Below are 23,158 nucleotides of genomic sequence, written 5' to 3'. Positions count from 1 at the left end.
CATGCGACCTTCCTGGTTGTGGGACAGACCAGAGCCTGGGACTATCCCAGAGGCTCTCTAGGCATATGGAGGCCACTCCCTGCCTGAGAGGCCCCAGAGCCAGCTGGATGGCTGATGAGTATATCCCAGGGGTCACCTCTTATCACGCACATGCCTCTGGAAGTCACTTCCTAACAGACTGGTGGCCAAAGCTGGGGCGCTGGTCAGTCTCCATGGTCCTCACTCTCCCTCCTCGGCCTCCATCCTTGCCTAGACATCCCACCCATGAGACCTTTGCTCTGGACACAGCAGGTGCAAGGGTCACCTGGTGGTCACTGGGCTCTCCCAGTGATGGCTGGCCCAGCCTGCGGGAACCAAGGGCACTGCGGGGAAGGGACCGTGCACCCTGTAGATGTGGCCCACTCGCCCAGCCCACAGCAGGAGTCCGGCCCAGACGTGCGCGGCCCCCGCCGGCCTTTCTTGAGCCTCTGCCCTCCTGGAGGCTCACGCTCCTTCCAGGGGCAGAGTTTGTTGGGGCTGTTTTGACCTAAGACATAGGTTTCGAGAGCCTGTGAAGGAAGCATCCTGCGGTCCCAGAAGGTTGGCCTTCGGGGACCTTCTGGGACCCTGTTTCCTCTGTGTCCACTCAGGTGAGCCCAGGAGCAGCTGGGCTCTGTGTCCCTCATCATGCCACACAGCCCCGAGCAGACGGTCTGCTCCACACAGGGAGGGACGCCTGTGCTCCCCGAGACAGGGAGAGGGCGGGAGTCTCTCCATCCAGCCTGCGGTGCCCCCACTCGCCACGGCCCCAAGCCCAGCACAGGCCCACACACTCACACACTCACACACACACACACTGACAGACCAGTCACGCAGACTTACACACATGCTTGCTCACCCGTTCCCATGTACACGTGCACACACTCACATGCAAGCTGAGGCCTGCTCACACACGCTGGCAGCCCTGCACCCTCCCCTGGCTCTCTGGGGCCTTTCTCCTCAGAGCTCGCATCTGTGTCCTGGGCTCTGCTCTTCTTCACCAGGCGGCAGCTGCTTGAGCCAACCAGCTCTGAGGGTGCTATGTGGGCGCTGATGTAAATCTTTCCCTGGGGAGCTGCCCTTCAGGACAGCCCAAGGTCAACTGAGGGCTCGACCCACCCACAGGACACGTGTCTGTCGGGTGCAGTCCTGGTCCCTCCGTCCTCCCCCTGGCCTGGCCTGGCCTGCACTGGGGCGGTGGAGGAGAGCAGCCTGCTCCAGCCCCTCGTGCCAGCGCCGCCTGGTCAGCAGCGGCATCTCCGCTGCACCTGCACACAGCTGTGCCACTCGGCTCGGAGCCCAGAGAGGGCAGACCACCTCGCTGGAAAGGGCCTTACTGCGCCTCTCCTCCTGCCCTCAAAGAAATCTTCAAGTCATTTATTAGAAAGAGAAAGTCCAAGGGCTGGGGCTGGGGCTCAGAGGTGGAGCGCTTGCCTACCTAATACCTGCAGTTATGTGAGGCCCTGGATTCGATCCCCAGCACCACATAAATAAACAAAATAAAGGCATTGTGTCCATTGACAACTAAAACTATTTTAAAAAAAGAAAAGAAAGAAAGAGAAAGTACGTGAAAATGTTCCTTCCTCCTGTGTCGGAGGCGGTTCCACGGTGCGGGGTGGACGCGAGCTCTTCTTTCTGTCTTCTCTCTCTGACATGCTCTCCCAGGACTACGGTGGATACCTGAGCACTTACATCCTCCCGGCCAAGGGTGAAAATCAAGGCCAGACCTTCACCTGTGGCTCTGCTCTGGCACCAATAACGGACTTCAAGCTGTACGGTAATGCCTGGAGAGGACCTGGCACTGGGCCCCTTTGTGTGGCCCTGACGCCGTCCCCCACAGCACCTCTGCACCCCAACCACAGGCAGGCACCCTCAGTCCATACCAAACCTGGGAGCGGGGAGAGTCAGGCACTGCTTTTGAATGGAAGTGTCCAGCCCCCAATACCAGCAGATCTCATCCGCAGCACACAAGACCAGGAGCCAGAACTGGTGGCCAGCTCTCAGGAGTGCAGTCAGGACAGAAGGCGAGGAGGCCTCCAGGACCCCCTGGGCTGCCCTTCTCCTTGCTGCCAGAGTCCAGGCAGGACCCTGCACTGAGCTTGGGCACCTGGGGCGTTTGGCAGGCATGTGCTCACTGAGAGGGGCCGGGTGGCTGCAAGGCGCAGCTGCTCCTGGATGATAATAATTCAGGGAGGTCAAGAGTTCTGCTCCACCCGAGTGCTCTCCCTGGCTGGGCAGGCAGCAGAGAGTGGCTTTCCGGGGACGGGTGGTTAGGGTGACTGGCTGTGGGAGACTGGTGGAGGTGAGACCCCCAGGTCAGCGTGGGAGCAGCCCTCTGCCCAGGCACAGATGTGGCCCCTTTGCAGCACGGTTTTGGGATTTAAGCTCCCTGCATTGTCCTCTGATCACCCAGCCTTTTTCTGACTGTGAGGGGCTTTGTGACCTTCACCCATCTTAAGACGTGCAGAGGGGTGATTTATGTGGCTCTGAGAACTTGCTCTTGGGTCAGGGCTGAAGGCAGCCAGGCAACCCCAAGCAGTACTGGCTTGTGGGGGGAGAGCCCAGGGCACCTATTGGCCAGAGCCCTGCGGGAAGCCGCCAATCCCCACGCCTTCTCAGCCCACACGCCCTATCTCAAAACAGTGGACCCCAGGCAGCAATCCAGGGGCCACTGTGGTCCAGCAGCCTCTGGGCGCCCACAGCTGACACCCCATCTTGGCATGCACGCTCCATGATCTTTCCAATGTAGATTTCAAGTCAGAATTCTACAAGAAACTCTCCTGGTTCTAATTTTGAGTAAGAGTCAGTTTGCCCTAGGTATCTGTGTGGCATATTTTTGATTTTTAAATTCAGTGAGATTTTTTTCTTAATTTCTTAATCATGCTGCTTCACATTTATCTGATTCAAATGCATGCACATGTGGCCCTCTGTGTCATGTGTGTGTGTGTGTGCGTGTGCGTGTGCGTGTGTGTGTGTGTGTGTGTGGTGCTGGCCACGGTACCCAGGACCTCGTGCATGCTAGGGCTGCACTTAGCCATGGCCACAGTGCTGAGATGGGGAGTCCATCCTCTGTCTCCGCCACTCATGAAGGACTCCCCAGAACCCCGTGATGGGGGGAGAATTCCTCCTGGCATAGGCACTGACCAATCTGGCCAATGCCAGGTCCCTGTAGGTCCTGGACCTGGAACTAGGATCAGGCAGGGACGGGCCTAGATGTTTCAACAACATAAGTGAATGCTGATAGGAATGTGCTCTCGTGCCATGTGTTTCTGTTCCTGTGTGTGGACAGGAAGTGGGGCTACTCCTGATTATCTAAGATCTAGCTTAATTAGGTTTGCTAATTCCCGTTTTGCAACACTCCTGCGTTTGAACACACCACTGCACTCTCTTGCCGCCCACCCAACAAACCAAGATGCCCAGATGATGTTGTTTAAAAACAAACATTTTGCCATGAAGTACGGTGGGTTGGTCCCTGCACCCAGCCCATCCCTAGGGTCTGGGCTCAGCACGATGGGGCCTTGAGGTCAGGAGCTGACCCCTCCTCTGCCCCATGCAGCATCTGCGTTTTCTGAGCGGTACCTGGGCCTCCACGGACTGGACAACAGGGCATACGAGGTAGGTTGAAGCACAATTGCCATGGGAGATGGGGTGGGGGGGCAGGTGGAATGGGGCAACCTCTTCTCCCCCACTCTCTGCTCCCCTCTAGTCTGGCCCCATCTTCAGCCTGCCCCCTCTCTCTGGGCCAGGGCCTTTGCCCCTCAAAGCCCAGGCTGAGCTGGGCATGGTGGCAGAATGCCTATAATCCCAACTACCCAGGAGGCTGAAGCAGGAGGATCCAAGTTCAAGTCCAGCCTCAGCAACTCAGTGAGACCTGTCTCAGAATAAAAAAAATGAAGAGGACTGGGGATATAGTCCAGGGATAAAGCTCTCTGGATTCAATCCCGAGTGCCAGAAATAAAAAGACCCTCAGGCTGAGAACCCCAGCTCATCCTACCACACTCTGTACCGGGTAAATGTGGCCTCTCCCAGTGCCGTCTGTTCCCACCACAGGGTTTGAGGGATGAGGGAGAGAGTACCGGGTTGACCCACTGGGACACAGGCTGTGGCTGGCTCCTGCTCCCTGCACCTGAGCTGTTCTCCTCTGGGAAGACAGGCTGTGGACAGGCACAGGAAGTGCTTCTGGTACCACGGGGCACCCAGTGGACTTGGTGTGGCTCTCAGACAGGACACCATTCCGCTCTGCCTGGGGGCAGGGCCTCTCCAGGGGCTCCAGATGGAACGATGGCCCTCCGAGGCCATCTGCCATTGAAGAAACTCCTTGTTCTCTCTCCCTTCCTCTCCTCAACTGCCTTCTCTCCCTAAAGACTGAGCAGAGGACGGGAGCTGGGCTCCAGGGGCGGCACTGTGAATAGAGCATCCCAGTCCCCTAGTGTTCCCGGACTCCTTCCCATCCCAGCCCGCTCTCCCTGCAGCCCCTCACCTGTCCCCTTCCCATGTGTGCAGATGACCAAGGTGGCCCACCGGGTGTCGGCGCTGGAGGAACAGCAGTTCCTGCTCATCCATGCCACGGCGGACGGTGAGGACCAGCGCCCTCGGCCCAGCTGGTGGAGACGCCCGGATGGTGTTACGGTGTTGGCAAATGCTTTGCTCTTCCTTTTTCTTTTTCTTTCAGAAAAAATCCACTTCCAGCACACAGCAGAGCTCATTACACAGCTCATTAAGGGAAAGGCTAATTACAGCTTACAGGTACAGTATGCACATCTGCTGTGCTTCATGCTCGGAGCAAGACGTCCTCTTCCTGGGGAGAGAACTGAGGGGCGCACAGCACTCGTGTGTGCTGGGCACATCGGCGGTGGGCTGGGCACAGCCTCTCAGACACTTGCACACGGTTTCTTTTTCTCCTCGCTACGGTAGCTCAGCCCCACATTCAGGCCATAGCGAGATCCCTTAGGAACACAGGCCAGCACACTACGCCGTCCCTGGGCAGTGAGCAGGGCCAGCCAGCACGCGCCCCACCCAGCAGTGTGGCCGGTGGGGTGTTCCTGCATGGGGACATGGGTTGGCCTAGCTCTTGCCAGCCTCCCTCTGGACAGTGCCACACATGGCCCCAACACTTGTCACGCAGTCCCAGCACCGTCTGCGGCTGTTACCAAGTGCTGCCCCTCCCAGGGACCAAACCCACTGTCCGTCCTCACTGGCTCTGAATACCAACCCAGCAGCACCAAGCCTGGGCTCCCTCCAGCAACACACGGGGTTGCCTCTGGACACTTCTCCCATTTCCTTCTTGCCCTCTGGTTCCTTTGGTAAAACAGGTAGGACCCGATGGTCTCTGGGGCTTCAGAGATCCATGGGGACTCTTCCTCAGCATGTGCTTGCCTGGCTCTGACTACCACGTGTGGGAGAGAAGGAAGAGGAGGCAGACCTCCTCCTCCATTCCCTTTTGTGAGCTCCCTATTTTAACATAAGTATGCGAGCCTAATGAAATAATAAGGTCAAGGTGAACGCCACCCTCAGCGACATAAGAGAATTCAAAACACAGAGCCGTCTGGGGTCCCTGAGAACCCACTGCTGGCAGACGGCTTTGGAACCCCTCGTGTGGGGAACGGCACAGTGCCCCCAGGGGCAGGCGGTGTCATTGCACGGGGTGGCGGGGGGGGGGGGGGGGTGGGGGGGGGGTGGTGGAGCGTAGAATAATGGGCTCTGACCCAGCAGGACCAGCCCGCGGGCCAGGCCTCCCACATCCCAGATCGACTTCTCACACACCATGTCACAGAGTCTGTCACGATCATCCTCCCACCTGCACACCTGGAAGGCCAGGCCCAGGCAGGGTGCACGTGTAGCCAGCCAGAAACGGGGCTCTGCACCTCTGGGACCCTCCCCCACTCAGAGGGTGGCTGGCGTGGGCAGCGTTCTTATGGAAATCCTGGCACCCCCATTCGGGTTACAGCCTCTGAAGACCCCAAGCATGTGTCCAGGTCGCAAATTCAGAAAACAGGCCTAGAGGGCTGAGTCTGTTGAATGTGGTGCTTTCTAGCACACGGACTCCCGCTGCGCGACGCGGGCCCTTGGCCAGGGCGGGGAGCAGTGCGGGGGAGAGGGCCGGCTTCGTCCCCCTGCTCAGGAACAAGCCTGCTCACAGAGGCAGCAGGCGTCCCAGGAGGGGATGGCCCTTGCCATTGAAACCCGCCAGAACTGATGGTGCCGACTGAATTCAGTAGGAGGCCTGGGGGCTTCTGGGTGTGTTTCCTCAGGCGGGTCCCTGTGTCCCCGGGGAGGGTGGGCCAGGGTGGTAACTCCTCCTGGGCTTCCTTGCAGATATACCCCGACGAGGGCCACTACTTCCACAGCGCTGCGCTCCAGCAGCACCTCTACAGGTCCATCATCAACTTCTTGGTGGAATGCTTCAGGGTCCAGGACAAGCTACCAGCCGCTACCGCGAAAGAGGACGAGGAGGAGGACTGACCGCGGGCCAGCCCTCAGCACAGATGTGGCTCTTTCTACCACAATATGCAACTGAGGAATCCCCCTGCCGCCCTCCTCCCCCCCGGGGGGCCGGGCGGAGGTGTTGAGGTCCCACAGCATGCCTCTCGGGTACCTAAGGCAGTTTGGCTTGGGAAACAAGCTCCCTCCCCGGTGGAGATGTGTCCCCTCGCAGCCTGGAACCCCCAGCTCGGCAGCATCGCCTCCACCTGGCCCCACAGTGACTGGCACATCCCATGGCCCCTCCCCCAGGGGACACAGCAATGGACAGATGGCAGTGAGGGCCACTTTGAGCCCACAGGAAACCGGCCCCTAAGTCCAAGCTTTCAGTCGTAGCATTAAGACCACCCCCCACCCCACCCCCACCCCACCCCCCGCGCTAGCGTGCTGCAGCTGGCAGCAGGAGTGCACCCTGTGTGACTCCGCCATGCCGGGGAGTGAGGACGGCGGCCAGGACAGCCCCTTGTCTCGGCTGGAGGTGTCCACACTGGCCTGTTCGTTTCTATAACCAGGAGTTGGCATCACTCGGGACTGCACCAAGGAAACAGACCCTTTTCTGTACAAAGTCTTACTGTAGCTGCGCTAATGGTCAACCTGATAGAATTGACTCATATTTTTCTATGGTTTTCACCTGACGCTCCCTTGTCTGAGCTTGTGGGGTTGTTTTCCTGTGCTTTTTCTTCCTTCTCTGATGAAGAAACCGTTCGGAAGTAACCGCTCTGTCCTCAGCGTGGTCTTCAGACTTTGTGGAGGCATTTCCAACCCTGAGGGAGGAAATCGCCCAGTAGTGTTCACCAAAAGGAAACATAGACAGACCCCCCCCTTCCACTGAGCCATGTTAGGATCCGGCTGTAGGTCCACATTGTCCATGCACACCTGTCCTTAAGCCCATCTCCTCCTCTTTGATAAGTTGTCAAGTCTTTCCAGATGACATTTGGCTAAAAATCATGCAAAGTGTTGATCCCACCCACAGGTCTGTTGAGCAAGCTCCAGCAGCCCTGATGGGCAGCCCTGCCTCCGACCCGGGATGGCTTGTTCCCCTCCCCCGCAGACAGTGAGGTCCACGCTGTTCTCTGCCAGCCTCCTGAGATCCACTCTGGCCGGACATGCGGCTGCTGTTCCCAGTGTGCATTTCATTTTGTTGTATATAAAGAAAGGACTGCGTGTCCGTCCGGCGTTTGTGCAGACTCCCCCGCAGCACTGACCTTGTGTTGAGCTTGCATGCAGACCTCTTGGCTGGTCTGGACTCCCTAGAAGTCTTAGTTTGAAATCTATCAATCACCATCATTTCCTTCTGAGCTTGCTGACAGCCCAAATGTCAGTGCTGATTTCCAGCTTCCGGTTCTGCTGGGTGCCCTAGACGTCCTGTCCTCAGAGGAGATGTGTCCATGTTGCTTTTTGGTGTTGGGGGTCCTGGTTCCATCCACAAGAGCTTTGAAGGTCAGTCCTTGTGAGGTCCCTGGAAGGTCTGCATAGATGACCACCGTGCCAACCAGGACCAATCCAAAGTCTCATGGTGTGTGGTGCTCTCAGCAGGCGTGACTGGCTGCAGAGCCAAGGAGGTCCTAAGGGGAAGCCAGCATGGCCGCAGATCTGGCCGGAGGGAGGGACGTGGGGATGTGGCATGGTAGCGTCTGTTCATCATGGAATAAAACATTATTTTACCACTTGGATTGCTCTTTTCTTGCTTCTCTGCCACCATGTCACCTTAGAAAGTGGGCAAGAATTCCAGATGCCTTTAAATACTCATTGGCTCCCAAGACTGACCGTGAGAGCCCGGCGTGCGGCAAGTGAGAACTGCACCAGCCGTCGTAGCGGAGCCACAGAGGACAGGGTCAACCATTTTCACGCCCCAAGTCAGCCAGAAAAAGTGGGTTTCGGTTGTGTCTGCACAGGTGCAGACACACAGCTGTCCCCAAACGCCAAGTCACACGGGTTCTCAGCTGACTCCACAGCATGGCATGCTACAAAGCTCAAGAATGGCTCCATGTTGGAAATTCACCATTGGTCTTGTGGTTAATTCAAGTGTCTGGTGTAAACAGGGCCCAGCCTGGAAGCAGAGGGTTGGTGACATGGACACCATGCATCACTCAGAGACTCAGGTCCGTCGGTCACCCCCGCCAGTTTAGCTGACTCTGGCAGGCTCTCCTGATTAATCCTCAGGAGCCCAGGGGCATTTAGAAAACCAGACTAACGGGGGCATGGAGGTCTAGTGGCTCACCTGGGGCTACCCTGACCAGTCCACCTTTCTGTCCATCTTCCTCGGTGGGGACTTCCCTCAGGAAAGGAGACGAAGTTTCACATCAGAAGGTGAATTTTCCCACTTTGGAAAACTTTGGGACCAGAATGAGGAGACAGGCAGGACCTTGAGAGCCCACCCTGTCCACAACCGACCCCCTGTCTTCCCAGCTCTAGGATGGCTTTGGGAGGTGCCAGGTGTCCTTGCTGGGACCCACAGCTGCGGCCACTGTGCCTCCTCACCTGGGACCTGACACCCCCCAGGCAGGCCCTCTCTGGGGGTTCAAGCTGGATATGGGTCCCACTGTTGAACGCTGTCTTTTGTTTATTTTAAATTAGTCATAAAATATTTTTTATGAAGTGGGGTTTATTTAAAAGGGGGTAACAGACTTCTCCCGCAAGGGAGAAGGGGGCCATAGCTGGTGTCATGGAATCCCAAGAGGCGAGGTGTTCTGCCCTTTTATATGTCCTGGGAGCCCTTTGTTCTGCTGCCTTTCCCCCATAAAATATTGTTATATTAAAAGTTCCACCAGGCTGCTGAGGGGGCCCCGGAGCACCCCAGGCTCCTCAGTGCCCAGTGCAGGGACCCCATCCTGACTCCTGCATTCCCGGGACTTGGGCCAGCATGTTCACAAAGGTGTGCTGGGGGCCTCTGTCCCCACTGGCCTGAGACGTGCCCTCCCCCTCCTGCCTGGCCCAGAAGCTCCAGGAGCCATGACTTTGTTAAGGGACAGTTTTGCCTTCAGCAAGGCCCTAATTTAAAACTCCAGTGCCCAAGAGAGCCCAGGAGGACACTCTCGGACAGACCCCCCAGCCTTCCTCCTCAGCATGTGGCATGGGTCCTCTGGTCATCACAAAAGGAGAGACGGGAGCCTGGCCAGGGACTGGACATACAATGGACAACGGCTAGACCACGATGCTCAATGGAGCTCTACCTGCCCTGGCCTGGACCCAGCCAGAGCCTGCAGCAATCAGCCCGCCACAGCCAGGACTTGGTAGGAAACTGACAGCCTCCCGGGCTCTGGGGCCTGCTCTCAATGTAGGACAACTAGACCCAAATACAGACCCCCAGCCAACCTCCCAACAGGCCCTGCCCCCAGCCTCCCGGCCACCTCCATCAGGGCACGCCAGGGCCCTGCTCCCACCCCGAGGCTGGCCCACTCCTCTGCCCGCCTAGAGGCTCTGCCCAGTGCTGGACAGTGGTGCTGGTGGCTCCCTTGCTGTAGCAGGCCCTGCACAAGTGGCTTTCCTGCACTCCCTGTGCTGGTGTCCCCAGTTCTGCTGCCTTAGAATAGCTCACACGGTGCTTCCACAGGAATCCATTCCTTACAGTTCTGAGATGGTCACTCCCTGGTGAGGGTTCTGCTCCAGGTTTGCAGATGGGTGACAGCTGTTATGTCCTTGGGTGACAGGGAGAGAGGGCAGGGGCAGGGGAGAGTACACACAGCTCAGCCTCTCTTCTCGAGGACACTTCTCCCCATGGGGACCCTCCACCTGTAATATATAATGCTTCTGTCAATACTTGATCCCATTCTTACTCTTCTCCTTCTTGGGTGCAAGCTGGAAACAGGATCCATCTTTGTGTATGTTTCCTATATGCTCTTCTGTATGTTTATTCTTGCACACATCTGTTCTTCATTTTGGATATTTTCTTCTGACCTAACTTCTGATTTACAAATTATCTCTTTCACAGTGTCTAATTGTTAAATTGTTAAATTTATCACTAAATTCTTAATTCTTAATTTCACTTTTAAGTTCTAGATTTTTTAAATTCTTTTATATATTCTCCAACTCTTATCGTTTGTTGTTCTTGAACACAGTTTAGATTTTTAACCAGTTGATTTAGAGCAGGGGGCAATGCTAAGATCAAACCCATGGCCTTGTGCATGCTAGGCAAGCACTCTACCACTGAGCAACACATCCCAGGGTAAGTTTTTATCATCATCATCATCATCATCATCATCATCATCTTAATTGTAAATGGACACAGGACCTTTATTTTGTTCATTTATTTTTATGTGGTGCTGAGAATCAAACCCACTGCCTCACACATGCTAGGCAAGCATTTAATCCCTGAGCTATAGCCCCAGCCTCCCAGCCTAGGTTTTTAATGTTTAAATTCTCATAATTGAGCCTTCTGTGGGTATAGAGAACATTATTTTTTTGCTTTTGGCAGAGAGTAAGGAGAGGGACACAGTCACCTTTAACTAATGCAGGGTGGGACTGGGAGCTGCCTGTCAGGCACCTGAGATGCAGGCCTTTGGCCCCAGCAGGACTCTGTGGTGTTGGAGTCCCAGGAGTGGCTGAGCGCTGGGGTCTGCAGGTGTGCAGGCCATAGGGTCGCGCCTGGGTTTGAGCCCCGGCTCCTCAGGCTCTGTGCTGCTCATCCTCACGGTAGTGTCAGATTCTGCAGCTATACAGCAGGAGCAGTGCTCACCTGTAGGTCATCCTGAGAAGGGATGTGAAGGTCCTTTCGTGGTGCTGGTGCATAGTGGGTACCCGAATGTGTACCCAAGAGAGATGAAACCTTGTGTCCACAAGAAACCTAGAATGAATGTTCATAGCAGCAGTCTTCTTAATTGCCTTAAGTGGAAATAGCCTGAATGCCCCTCCACACATAAAGGGGTACACAAAAAGTGTGATGTCCATGCAATGGAATATTACTTGTCCATAAAAAGGAATGAAGTACTGACACGTGGTTCAGTGTTCATGAACTGTGCAAAAAGGCAGACCCAAGCAGCAAGTGTTGTATGGCTCCGTGATGCAAAGTGCATGGGACAGGAGACTCCAGCGAGGCAGGAAATGTGTTGTGTCTGTGGGTGGCAGCCAGGAATGAGGCAGGGTTGTTGCTGCACAGGGTTTCTTGGGAAGTGAGTTGTTCTAAGGTTAGTGGGATGGCCACATGGTTCTGAATAATCTAGAAGTGTGTGCAGTGTTGGTGACTGTAAAGAATGGGTGTTATGGGGGGCTGGGGCTGGGGCTCAGTGGTAGAGTGCTTGCCTAGCACGTGTGAGGCTCCAAGTTCGATTCTCAGCACTGCATAGAATAAAGTGAAGGTCCATTGAAAACTAAAAAATATTTGGAAAAAAAAAAGGATGAATGTTACAGTGTGAATTACATGGCTTTTATTTTTTAAAACTGTTTACTAGTTAATGTGATTCACTGATTCTGACCAATTGCTCTTTTCTTCCTCCATTATTCAGGAAGAAAGGCGAAGATTAAAAAATGCAATAATTATTCAGTCATTTATTCGAGGCTACAGAGACAGAAAACAGCAAGTAAGTTTATTTGTAAAACACAAATATTAGAAGGATCTGCAAGAGCTTATTTTAAATATTGCCTTATTATAAGTATCATTTTTTATGTATTTTTTTTCTACCTGAAAGTTAACGTTCATGGTAGTAGTATTTTTTCTTAATAAATAGTTGTATTAGTTATATTTATACAAAGATTTATAGACAAGTGAATTTTTAGGTGATTTTTAAGTAGTAAAATACAAACCACAACTAATAATCACAATAGAATAAAGGTACTTGTAGTGGGCATCCAGGGTCTTGATGCGAGTCCGAGGTCTTGATGCTTTGTCGCACCTTTTACACAGCCTTCTGACAGCGACTCGGTCGTCTGAGGGTTTCCACCAACCCGTGAGCACATCTGCCTAGGTGTGGAGAGTTCTGCTTCTGAATTCATGCTTACGTGTTGCTCCTTCCTTTCAGTACTCCCTCCAGAGAAGTGCATTCGATCGCTGCGCACACTTGGCACAGTCTGGTGGCACTTTCTCCGTCACTAGTGCCCCCAATCTTACCCTCCTGGTAAGGCAGCTTCTGTTTTTTTACAAACAAAGCGAAGATGCAAAGCGATTGGTGAGTGTTTGCTATATTTTCGCTTGTCTTGGTGTATGTATTTGGGGGCTTTGTGTTTTTTTTTTTTTTTCCTTAACATGTACATGGTGAGTATCTGATCAAGAATCAGGTCTTGTCAGGATCTGGTGACTCAGGCCTGGAATCCTAGCAACTTAGGAGGCTGGAGCAGTAGGACCTCAAGTTCAAAGCCAGCTCAGCAACTTAGCAGGACCCTGTATTTAAGTAAATAAATAAATTAAAAGGCCTGGAAATGTGGCTCAGTGGTAAAGTGCCCCTGAGTTCAATCCCTGTACTACAAAAAAAAAAAAAAAAAAAAGGTAGAACTAGCCAGATCCCCTCCAGGGTACCTGAGCCCTCATGGACTTTCCTCAGCCAATTCTAGTAGGTCACCTGTGGTGATGTATTTTACTTCTTAAAATCTAGTATACATCTTAATAGGCTTCTCATTTTTTTTGTTTTTGTTGTTATAGAAAATTTCAAATATTAAAAAAAGTATAGGGGCTGGGGTTGTGGCTTAGCGGTGCAGTGCTCGCCTAGCATGTGCAAGGCCCTCAGTTCAATCCTCAGCACCATATATAAATAAATAAAATAAAGGTATTGTGTCCAACTACAATTGAAAAATTTTTTTTAAAAAGTATATCATGTGGACTCCCTCCAGTGTGCCCCACCTACTGCACAGTCAGCAGCAAGCTCTTCAGACATAGCCCTCCACACCTCTGCCTCAGCTCACTGTGACCATCTCTCTATCACATCATGTTCATCTGTATTTACAATAGCAACCTCCAGAATATATGGTCTCTAATTTATTTACCCAGGGCCTCCCACATCCAGGCAAGCACTGTGCCACTGAGCTACACCCTCAGCCCTGGACTCTTTTTTTTTTTTAAATATCTGAAACACAAATGTATTTCTCTAAAAAATTTCATGGGCTTTTGCTATGGTTAGGAGAACCAGTATGCATTAATTGTGGAAAATACATATAAATCCATTGATGAATAATCTTTTAAAAGGGGGGGGGGCGGATTTTAATCATTCATTTTCTAGCACATATAAAAACATTTGTATGTGATTGTTAAGTCAAGTGTATGTTTATGCTTAGAGATTATTATTTGTCTGTGCCATGCAGGGTGGTGCGCAACTGTAATGTGTGCACCTTGGCAACTTAGGAGGCTGAGCAGAAGGATCGCAAGTTCAAAGCTAGCCTCACCAGTTTAGTGAGACCTTGCTCAGTGGCTGAGCACCCCTAGGTTCAATCCCTGGTACCAACCAACAAACAAATTATTATCTGTCTATAATAGAAATTCCAAGTTATATTAAAAGGTGGGTCCGCAGTGTACAGAAAAAACATTTTCTGCACTACAAACTGTGCATGCTAGAAAGATCCCCATGTGAAATAAACATAGACGGCTACAGAGGTCTGGGATAGAGCTTGGCCTGAAGCCCACCCTGCTGCCTGAGCTGAGCAGGTGGGACTGGGCATGGAAAGAGCTCTCTGTGACAGGAGCCCATCTGCAGCAGCCCAGCCGCAGTTCATTCACCTTAGACGTTGTTAGTAGCAAGCTTTTCAAAGGCTTCCTTCCTGTCTGCAGTTTGTGAGACAAGGGAGGGGACTGAGGGCAGGCAGTCTGACTCTCCAGACAGGGCTGACCTAGGAGCAGACACCCAGGTGCTAGGTGTGACTTGAGGTTCTCTCCAGAGCACTGTTTCTTTGTGTGTGTAAGATCTAGTCTGCAGTCCCCATGTGGTTTCTAAATGTGAGCCGGCACAGACCTGCAGCCAGAGAAAACTTGGAAGTAAATGTGCACCTTAACACCAGGCTTCAGGCACGTATGCACAAACCTGTAGCTCATATGCAGATCCTGTAATGCTAAGTGCAGTGTCACCAAACCTGGTTCATACAGTAAAAGTAAACTTGAGTGTTTTCTATTTAATTTGCTAACAAAAACGCAAGAGCTTCCATCAGGAAAACGTCCCCTGTCCCTTTTAGTTCCCTAATTCCCACTCCTAAGATCAAGTGTGGGGCCTCCTTTGATAGTTTTTCAAAGCTACTTGATGCAAAAAAGTAAATAGGCTCCCCATTCTCACCTCCTCTCTTAATTTATTTTTTTTAGAATCATGACTTAAAGTAGTTCTGTTGAGTTAGTGTGCTGTAATCCTGCATTTTTTGGTGTACAGTTCACCTGCTTCTCGGTTGCTTGGTTCTGATTCCCTTGGTCCAGCCTTTCTCCACCTCCAGAAGTTGCATCTCCAGGGCACCAGCACTGGGCCTGTCGTGTGCTCTGCCTGCCTGGCATCATCCTGGGAGAGCCTTTGCTTTGCCTCCGTTTTATACCATCTTTGCCTGGCTCCTCCACATCTTTGGGCCTCCTTGGTTCACTTCTTTAGAGCCTTACGATGGAGAGCCTTAGTTGAGTAGCTGGGGACATAGCCCATTGGTAGTGTTGCCCCGCACGCAAGGCCCTGAGTTTAACCCCCAGTGTGTGCGCACACAAAAGAGAGCCTCAGTTGACCCTTGAGACAGGATGCGGAGGAGACGGTTTTTAAAACTTTGCCCATTTGCCTTTACTACATGAAAACAACAAAATGTCAAACAATTCAGTTTGCCATGGTGTGACTTTCTGGATAATAACAGTATGTCTGTCAAGATGGTGAAATTCACACAAAACTTTTCTAGAAACTGGTCAAGTGTAGTGTAGTATAGTATCACTATTGCTTTGGGGTTTTTTTCTTTCTTTCTTTCTTTTTTAGTTGTCAATGGACATTTTTTCATTTTTATATGTGGTGCTTGAGAATTGAACCCAGTGCCTCACACATGGCTAGGCAAATGCTCCACCACTGAGCCATGACCCCAGCCCCACTTTGGGTGTTGTTGTTGTTTTGTTTTGTTTTGTTTTTTTTACCCCCTCAATGTCAGACATGACTAGCTGATTAACAGATGAGATACCTGATTCCTACAGTTTCTATGATTGTCCATCTGTCATTTTTATGATGTTATACTTTCTGTATATCTTTTTAAAAAAATTTTTTTAGTTGTAGATGGACAGTATCTTTGTTTATTTATTTTTATGTGGTGCTGATGATCGAACCCAGGGCCTCATGCATGTGAGCACTCCACTGAGCTACAACCCCAGCCTCTTGCTGTACATCTTATTTTAACTTGTTAATAGGTATTGCAAAATTTAAGATGAACTATGTGGGGATATGTGGGAAGTATTTGGATCTTGTTGGCACTTCAGGGTTATACATGTTTAGTCAACTCACACAGATGCAGAGCAGGTCAGTTATTTCCCTCCAACTTAGGACAGGCTCTAATTTGTTTTGCATAGTGTTCTTCTGTTATTTATAGTGTCTAATTGCATTTTATTTCAAACAAGCATTAACGTGAAAGTAGAAACTATTTGTGACACATTCATAACTAGCCACATTTAGGAAGCCGTCTTTTAATTCCAGCTGGTTGTAAATGGATCTTAGGAATAGAAAAAAATAGAATAGCTCACTTCACAAGAGTATCCTAGAGGAAGTAGAGGGGATTCTTCCTAAGTATTGTGCTTTCAGATCACTTACAGCAGCTTTGTGCAAACTGGGTGCAAGGGACAGAATCCAGTTCCCCTGCTGAACTCATCCACCAGTCACATTCCATTCCTGTCATATACCTGGTCTTTTGTTGGGAAGCATGGAGCCGTATGCTTGTCTTCTGCTAAGGAACAGAAGCATTCAGAAGAACCAGGGTGCTGAGGCAACTGCACATGCACACGCACACATGCAGGTGTGTGCCAAAGGGAAGAGGTAAAAAAGACAGATGTGTGGCTGGGGTCATGGCTCAGCGGTAGTGAACTTGCTTGGCACGTGTGAAGCACTGGGTTCAATTCTCAGCACCACATAAAAATAAATAAAATAAAGGTCTATCAACAACTAAAAAAATATTTGAAAACAAAAGAAACAACTGTCTCTTGTAACTTCAGGGTCTGCTGTATTTCTCTTGTATTTTTCAATGATGCTTGCTGATTTTTGCAAATGAACTGATTTGACATGGACATGAGCTTTAAGTGCACTTTTTTTGAGTAACACTTTTATTAATTTAGCCTTACCATGGATGTATTATTTAAAGGTGGAAAGTGCAAGTACCAAAAGCAAAGCCAGACTCAGGAACCTTACTTATCAGGTTTTGATTAGGTCTAAGTGTGTATTGCTACTATGTAAATTGGCAAACATTTAAATTTTATGGATTGAGAATTACGTTTTGTGTATTTTATTATTCTAGATATGGCTGTATCAGAACTTAATTAAACACAGCTCCCTGTTTGTCAAGCAACTGGACGGATCTGAGAGACCGACATGCTTATTTCAGATAAAGAGGCTCATGAGCCTCTGTTGCAGGTAAACTGTCCCTGTCAGCAACCTGACCAGCGCTGGGCACCTTAAATTTGATTTTCATTTTCTAAGACAGTGGCTTTTCCATGTTTTTGTTTTATTTTGGATGGAAGGACTTTGGAATAGTCTATGTATTGCTCTAGGTAATTCTGGCCTGTAAGACTTAGAAGTTAAAACACAGATACAACTATCTTCCAGAAAGTATTTCTTGCAAAAATTCCCTGGGATTATCTTGTGAAGTGCTAAGCCTTTGAGTTGCCAGTGAATGGACTGGCCAACTCAGAGGATTCCTGGTAGGAGGTGATTCCTTTCTGTAAGGGTTTCTACCACATTCAGTTTGGAAGCCACCTCTTGAGAAATGGGCTTCATCAGGCTCTCTCATTTATGAATGAACTCAGTAGGTTTGGGGATTACCAGACAAAGGTGTGGACCTGCCTTTTCTCTTTGAAGAGCTGGAAAATGAGAAAGAAGTAGAGCTACTGATTTACGAGATCACTCGTCTCCTTGTCTATAAAAGTGAGTGACTTATGGGTTGAGTGTATGGCTCAGTGGTAGCATATACTCAGTGGGCACAGGCCCTGGGCTGGACCCCAGGGTCAGTACAGTGCTGAAGGTCAGAGGACCTGGACTTGGTACTGCCCTGTGACTGTCTTGCTTGGCATTGGAGTCACTGGATCCACTGTTAATTGTAAACTGACGAGGTCGGGGGTGGGGCCTGCCTCCTGGGACTTCCGTCTCCACTGCATGGCCAGATGATGGGAGTGCTCTCTTCGTGGCCCGTTCTTGGTCTCCTCCAGCCTCAGAAGATACTTCACACACTCATGTTCCAGATGTCACCATGGGCTGTTAGTATCTCTAGATTGGCATCTTGTACAAATTCTAAAAATGCAGGTTTTCTGTGTCAATTTCATGTGATACTAACATTCAGCTTGTAAGTAGCTACTTATCCACTTAAATTAGTAAATTTATTTTGAAAACAAAAATTGATTTTTCAAAGCTAATGAATATTTTACCTTATTTATATTTCTTTTTACATCAGTCTCTACTGGGAACAACATTAGGGTTGGCTGTCAGTCCTGTATTAAAAAGAATTTAGGAGGGCATTGGTGGCACATGCCTGTTAGCACTGCAGTTTGGGAGGCTGAAGAAGGAGGATTGCAAGTTCAAGGCCAGCCTCAGCAACTTAGACCCTTAGCCACTTAGTGAGATCCTGCCTCAAATAAGAAAAAGGGGGACTGGGGATGTGGCTCAGTGGTGAGGTGCCCTGGTTTATTCCCTGGTGCCCAAAAAAAGGACTGATGGAGTTTCTGCAACGTGGCAGGCAGGGTTTTTAGCACTGAAGGTCCAGCTGTGGCAAGCTGGGGGTTCTTGCTCTTCTTGGTTTTATCTAATCTATAAATAAGTAAAATAGAGGTGTTTTTATACAAAAAGATAGATGAGTTGTGGGAGGCTAAGGAGGAGGAGAGGAGCTGTGAACTTTGGGGTGGCCTTTCTGGACGGTCTGGGAGAAAGGGGCCTTGGAGGCCACGGTGGCTGGGGCCGTGCATGTCCCTGCTCTGGGGCGGGAGCCAGCACAGAGCCTGCGGGTCTCGGGTGTTCTGGAGGACGTGGGCTGTATGCTGGAGCACAGAGGAGCCGGGAGCTAGAGCAAGGTGAGGTAACTCATTCTGTCTCCTTGAAGGTTTTTATTAGGGTAAAGAATGGCACACTAAGCACTCGCTGCCGCCTCCCAGCCCTGCCTTGCCGACACTCCTGCAGACCACAGTGTCATGATTGACGGGTGAAAGTGATGCGAGAGGCCAGGAGTCTGGTCTGGCAGTTCTGGCAGTCCCACGCCTCCACCCAGGATGGGCACCCAGCCTGTTGGGTCACCATCACAATGTGCTTTCCCTCTCTTTTAAAAATAATCTAGGTGAGCACACAGTACCCGTGTTGTCTCCTGAACACCCCCTCCCCAGCCTCCAGTGCGCTTCGCCGGAAACATCGCTGTTGTTGGAGTGAGTGCAGCAGAGGGAGGGCACAGGCAGACCACCAGGAGGCGACTGCCAAGGGTGACCCAGCCCGGTGCCGGCAGAACAGACTAGGGCTCAGTTAAGTAGAGCCTGGGTGGATGCAAGGCCTCCGTTTCAGCAACTAGAAGGCTGTGATGGTTTTGAAGGTGAGGGAGTTATAAAGCTGCACAGGACTGAGCGGACCGTTTAGAAGAGAAAAAGAGGCCTCTGAGCACGCCCCACCATAGGAAGCTTGAGAGGAGGGGGACCCAGCCAGGTAGGAGGCTGCTGGTCAGAGTTGATGGCTGAGCCTAGACTGTCAGGTGATACCAGTTTCCCCAAGAAGAAATCAGATTCTCCAACGAATGTGTCCTTCCTCAGTGAGGGGACCAGTGACATTGCAGCTGATTGAACGAGCATTCATCTCAGGGGCATTTGTATCTCTATCTGACCGAGGCCTTTGCTGTGTATAGCTCTGAGTGGGGGCATGGGCTCAACTGTGTTTCCTGTTGAGTCCCCTTCTGTCTTGGGGTTGAGGAGCACCCTGGGATGAGCTGGGCAGGACACTCTGTGGCTTGCTTTTGGCCTGCAGTCTTCGCCTCCCCTCATAGTGCCGCTGGCCTGGAGAGCAGTGAAGGGCTGGGGTGGGGCTGGTGCGGGGAGGCAGTGGAGTTAGTAAGGCTTTGCAGGGTCCAGTGTGCAGTTCATAGAGAGCAATAGCATTGGCAGCGTGTTTGTTGAGGAGGGAACCTTGACGGTACAGAGGGAAAGATGCTGGGACAGTGCCTCTGAGCAGGAGAGGACAGGGCATGGCTCCAGAGTCGCAGAGTGTGGCTTTGGAAAGGGGAAAAAGACAGTTTACCTTATTGTCAAGAGGCAGACAAACCCCATTTTAAAAACAGCAAGATGCAAGCAGACACTTGGCTAATATTTTATGTGCCATTTCATGGCACATGAAAATGCCATGATCGGTGTTCAGGGAGGTAGGTCTCAGTGACGTACAAATGCACACGAGGACGGCCTGCAGTACCAGGGGTTCAGATGCAGAGCAGTGGGGACCTGCATTGCATCTGTAGAGGTTCAGTGGTTTCTTTCAAAGTTAAGTGTATAGCTTCTCTGAGCCCTGGATTACCAAGAGAGGTGAGGCCCAGTCCCTCGGGTGTGCCCCAAGTGTTAACAGCAGCTTCCCTTGGGAGACAGGTGTCCATCCTGTGAGTGTCCTCCACCATGCTCTTCCCATCAGTAGACCAGTGCGTGGCGGGTGCAAGGACCAGCTCAGGAGGTGCCACTGGGAGGTGCGGCTCTTTCCATGGGGAATAGCAGGAAGTGCAGGCTCATTTGTAGGCACAGAGAAAAGCTGGAGGGAGGGTGTTCTGGAGGCACTGAAAGCACCTTTTGGAGGCTGTGTGTGCAGTCTGTCCAGTGCAAGGTGCGGCCCCCTTAGATGGGTGCAGAGTAGTGTGGATAAATCATGTCTCCATAAAGTTGTGGTTTTTTTTTTTTTTTTTTAAGGCATTAAATCTTTTTTCAAATAAGACTCACTTTTGTGACAGCAGAACTTGTCCTTCTGCCTGTAACTCTTCTCCTCATAAGAAGGAAGGTAGGGGTAGGTGGCACAGGGCCAGAAAGTGCTCTCTGGGCCACAGGGGTCCCACAGGCACCTTTGCAGGAGAAGCCGTGCTCTCAGAAAGAGGCCCTCCCCCAGTCTCTGGAGACAGCTCCTGTTGGCCCAGTCAGTGGGTTGTGATGCTTCTCCTGCTGTGTTGCATTCTGTCCACTTGCTCTCATCTGAACAAGAGTATGGCAAGTTGGAGGTCAGCCTGGGCAACTTAGCCAGACCCTTTCTCAAAAACCTCAATATGTTGGGGTGTGGCTCAGTAGTAATGTGCTCCAGTTTCAATCCGCAGCACCAAAAACAAAGTCTGAATGTTTGCTTACTTTTTGTCTGAGTCTTGCTGTCTTCAGAGATCTCTGGCACTCAACAGAGTGTCCCAGCTGCTCACTCACAGCCAATGAGAGGAATTGGGGAGAACTCTGGTGACATTAGCCACCCCGTAAGTATGTGAATGCTTTTTTCATTTTCACAGGTTGCTGCAGAGCTGTAATGATGACAGTTTGAATGTTGCACTTCCAATGCGAATGCTTGAGGTCTTTTCCTCTGAGAATACTTACTTGCCTGTTTTACAAGATGCTAGCTATGTGGTGTCCGTAATTGAACAGATCTTGCACTACATGATCCACAGTGGTAAGCAGCGGGGTCAGGCCTGGGGGTGGTGTACATGACCTGCCTGCTTCTGGGGGCACGTGCTTTTGCAGGAGGGCTGCAGCCGCCACCACTCCAGAACCCATGCTCAGCCCCACTCTGAAAACGTGGGGCCATGCTGGCTCTCTGTGCTGACATTTTTTGGCTTAGAAATGAGGAAGGGCAGCATCTGCTTTCAGAAATTGCCCCAGGCCCCTGAACCCAGGGTCTGTGTCCTCACTGGGAGCCGCTATTCCTCAGAACTGAGCAGGCGCCCTGTTGCTCCCCTCATCCTGAGCGGTGGGAGCCCAGGGCAGCTGGCTGAGGGCCTGCGGCACTGAGGAGATGGCCTGCCCAGGCTGTCCTTGTCAGGGGATGCTGCGCTCTCACACGGCTGGTAGAAGGGAGTGGGGCAGTTCGTCTGAATTTTCTCTGACTCGGTGTTAACACTGATAACTGTTCTTAAAGTGCATTACATAAAGTAGAATAACTGTCTATGAAATTCCTCCAAGGACATTATTAACAACACGGTTTTGGAGAAAACTATGATAATAAATAATATTCTAAATACTTGTGAATTAAGCCATAGTCTGAAATTAAGAAAACCTCAACCCACTGTCCTCACAGGTAGAAAGCCCAGCACATTAGGACTCCTGGGCTTAGAAGCCTGAGTCGGCACTAAAGTAGACTGCATTAGTCAGCAGAGGAGCTCAGGAGGTGCTGGTGAGCCACGCCATGATGGAGGCTGACAGCTCTGCGTCTCTTCTCCTGAAGTGCTGCGATCCTCTGGTGAACCACGGGGAAGGCTGAATTGTATTCTGATGTCCAGCCTCACCGTTTGGCTTGGGTTCCCCCACACACACACACATTAAAAACGTAGAGAAGCTACTGAGTTAATTAAAGATAAATTGGAATTTGTGGAATTTGATTTTTTAAAAATTGTTAGAAGTGGTGCTTGTATGAATTGATATATTGTTGTATATGTCAACTAAAGGATAAGCATTCAGTGAGCATTTTAGTTTTCCTGTTTTCTGAAAGTATAGGGGAGATAACCTAGAAATATATACTATTTGAAATGTGTCTAAAAATAGGAAATGCTTGAACATCTTCTACTGCGACTGCCACCTCTGGCGTCGTCTTGGGTGGCTGCTGTGTTACTTTTAACAAGGTGCTTCCTGGCTGACCTCTCTGTGCAGCTTGAGCCTCCCACTTAGTAACCACAGCTGGTGTTCTGATGTATGTCGTGTGCTTCTGTGCACTGAGAGCTTTGCACTCTGGTCGTGCCGTAGGTCATCTGATCAGAACACACCTGGCAGTGTTAAAGTCCTGCTGTGTTTTCTTTAAAAGAAATTCTTATGTATTTGTGTCTTTTAAGTTTTACAGCAAATGAGCTTTTAGGCTTCCCTTTGATGTCACTAGTAGTCAGCCGCCAGGTTAGAGTCAGGATGGTCATGCCGCAGGTCTGAGTTCAGCACCGAGTTCAGTAGTCGGAGCTCAGTGTGAGGCTGTGTAAGACTCCTGCTGAAAAGTGGCCAGGCGGGCGCGTGGCGTGCCTTTCCTCTGTGCTGTCAGACAGGCCTGGGCAGCCAGGAGGTGCTCACAGCCATGCCAGCACGTTGCCCTTGGTGTTGGACAAGAACAGGGCAGCTCTTTCTTAAAGGCGATGTGGCTAGAACCCTGGTTTTCGCGCACAACCAGAAATACGTCAGGTGCGTAGGAAGGCAAATTTGGGAGTCATCCCGACAGTTACTTGTGCTTAAGTGTAAGTGGCCTGTAAATCGGCTCACTTCCTTGGTACCTGGTTTGTGGTCTCCATAAGTATCATTTCCTCTAAAAAAATCTTACTAGGCCCTGGAGATGAGGTAGATTGCTGGTCTCCCATGGGGTGAGGGAAGTGGGATGGGGGCATCCTGTCCATTACAGAGCAGGGTGCTCCTGATGGCCACAGGACAGTT

At 51.0% G+C, this 23,158-nt stretch overlaps 2 protein-coding genes across 3 annotated transcripts in view; both read left to right on the top strand.

The window, feature by feature from the left end:
• The window catches only part of Dpp6 (dipeptidyl peptidase like 6), a 624,061-nt gene extending 615,926 nt beyond the window's left edge, over window positions 1-8,135 (top strand). For both annotated transcript variants that reach the window (XM_027943387.2, XM_071610694.1), the window contains exons 22-26: window positions 1,684-1,795; window positions 3,575-3,633; window positions 4,522-4,594; window positions 4,691-4,764; window positions 6,334-8,135. In XM_027943387.2, the coding sequence (XP_027799188.1) occupies window positions 1,684-1,795; window positions 3,575-3,633; window positions 4,522-4,594; window positions 4,691-4,764; window positions 6,334-6,480 (465 nt within the window). In that variant the 3' untranslated portion in view covers window positions 6,481-8,135. The remainder of the gene's footprint in view (window positions 1-1,683; window positions 1,796-3,574; window positions 3,634-4,521; window positions 4,595-4,690; window positions 4,765-6,333) is intronic.
• On the top strand, window positions 6,926-22,079 carry LOC139702873 (ubiquitin-protein ligase E3C-like). The gene is made up of 7 exons (XM_071605386.1): window positions 6,926-6,992; window positions 11,060-11,175; window positions 11,940-12,014; window positions 12,453-12,599; window positions 16,861-16,976; window positions 21,049-21,206; window positions 21,831-22,079. Exons 1-7 carry the CDS (start codon window positions 6,926-6,928, stop codon window positions 21,872-21,874), a joined length of 723 nt encoding a protein of 240 aa, XP_071461487.1. The 3' UTR covers window positions 21,875-22,079.
• The last annotated feature ends 1,079 nt before the right edge of the window (window positions 22,080-23,158 follow it).

Source organism: Marmota flaviventris, chromosome 1, assembly GCF_047511675.1.
Source record: "Marmota flaviventris isolate mMarFla1 chromosome 1, mMarFla1.hap1, whole genome shotgun sequence".
In the NCBI taxonomy this organism is placed as follows: domain Eukaryota; kingdom Metazoa; phylum Chordata; class Mammalia; order Rodentia; family Sciuridae; genus Marmota; species Marmota flaviventris.
Note: the sequence above shows the minus strand (reverse complement) of the source record. Positions and strands in the feature narration are given on the sequence as shown.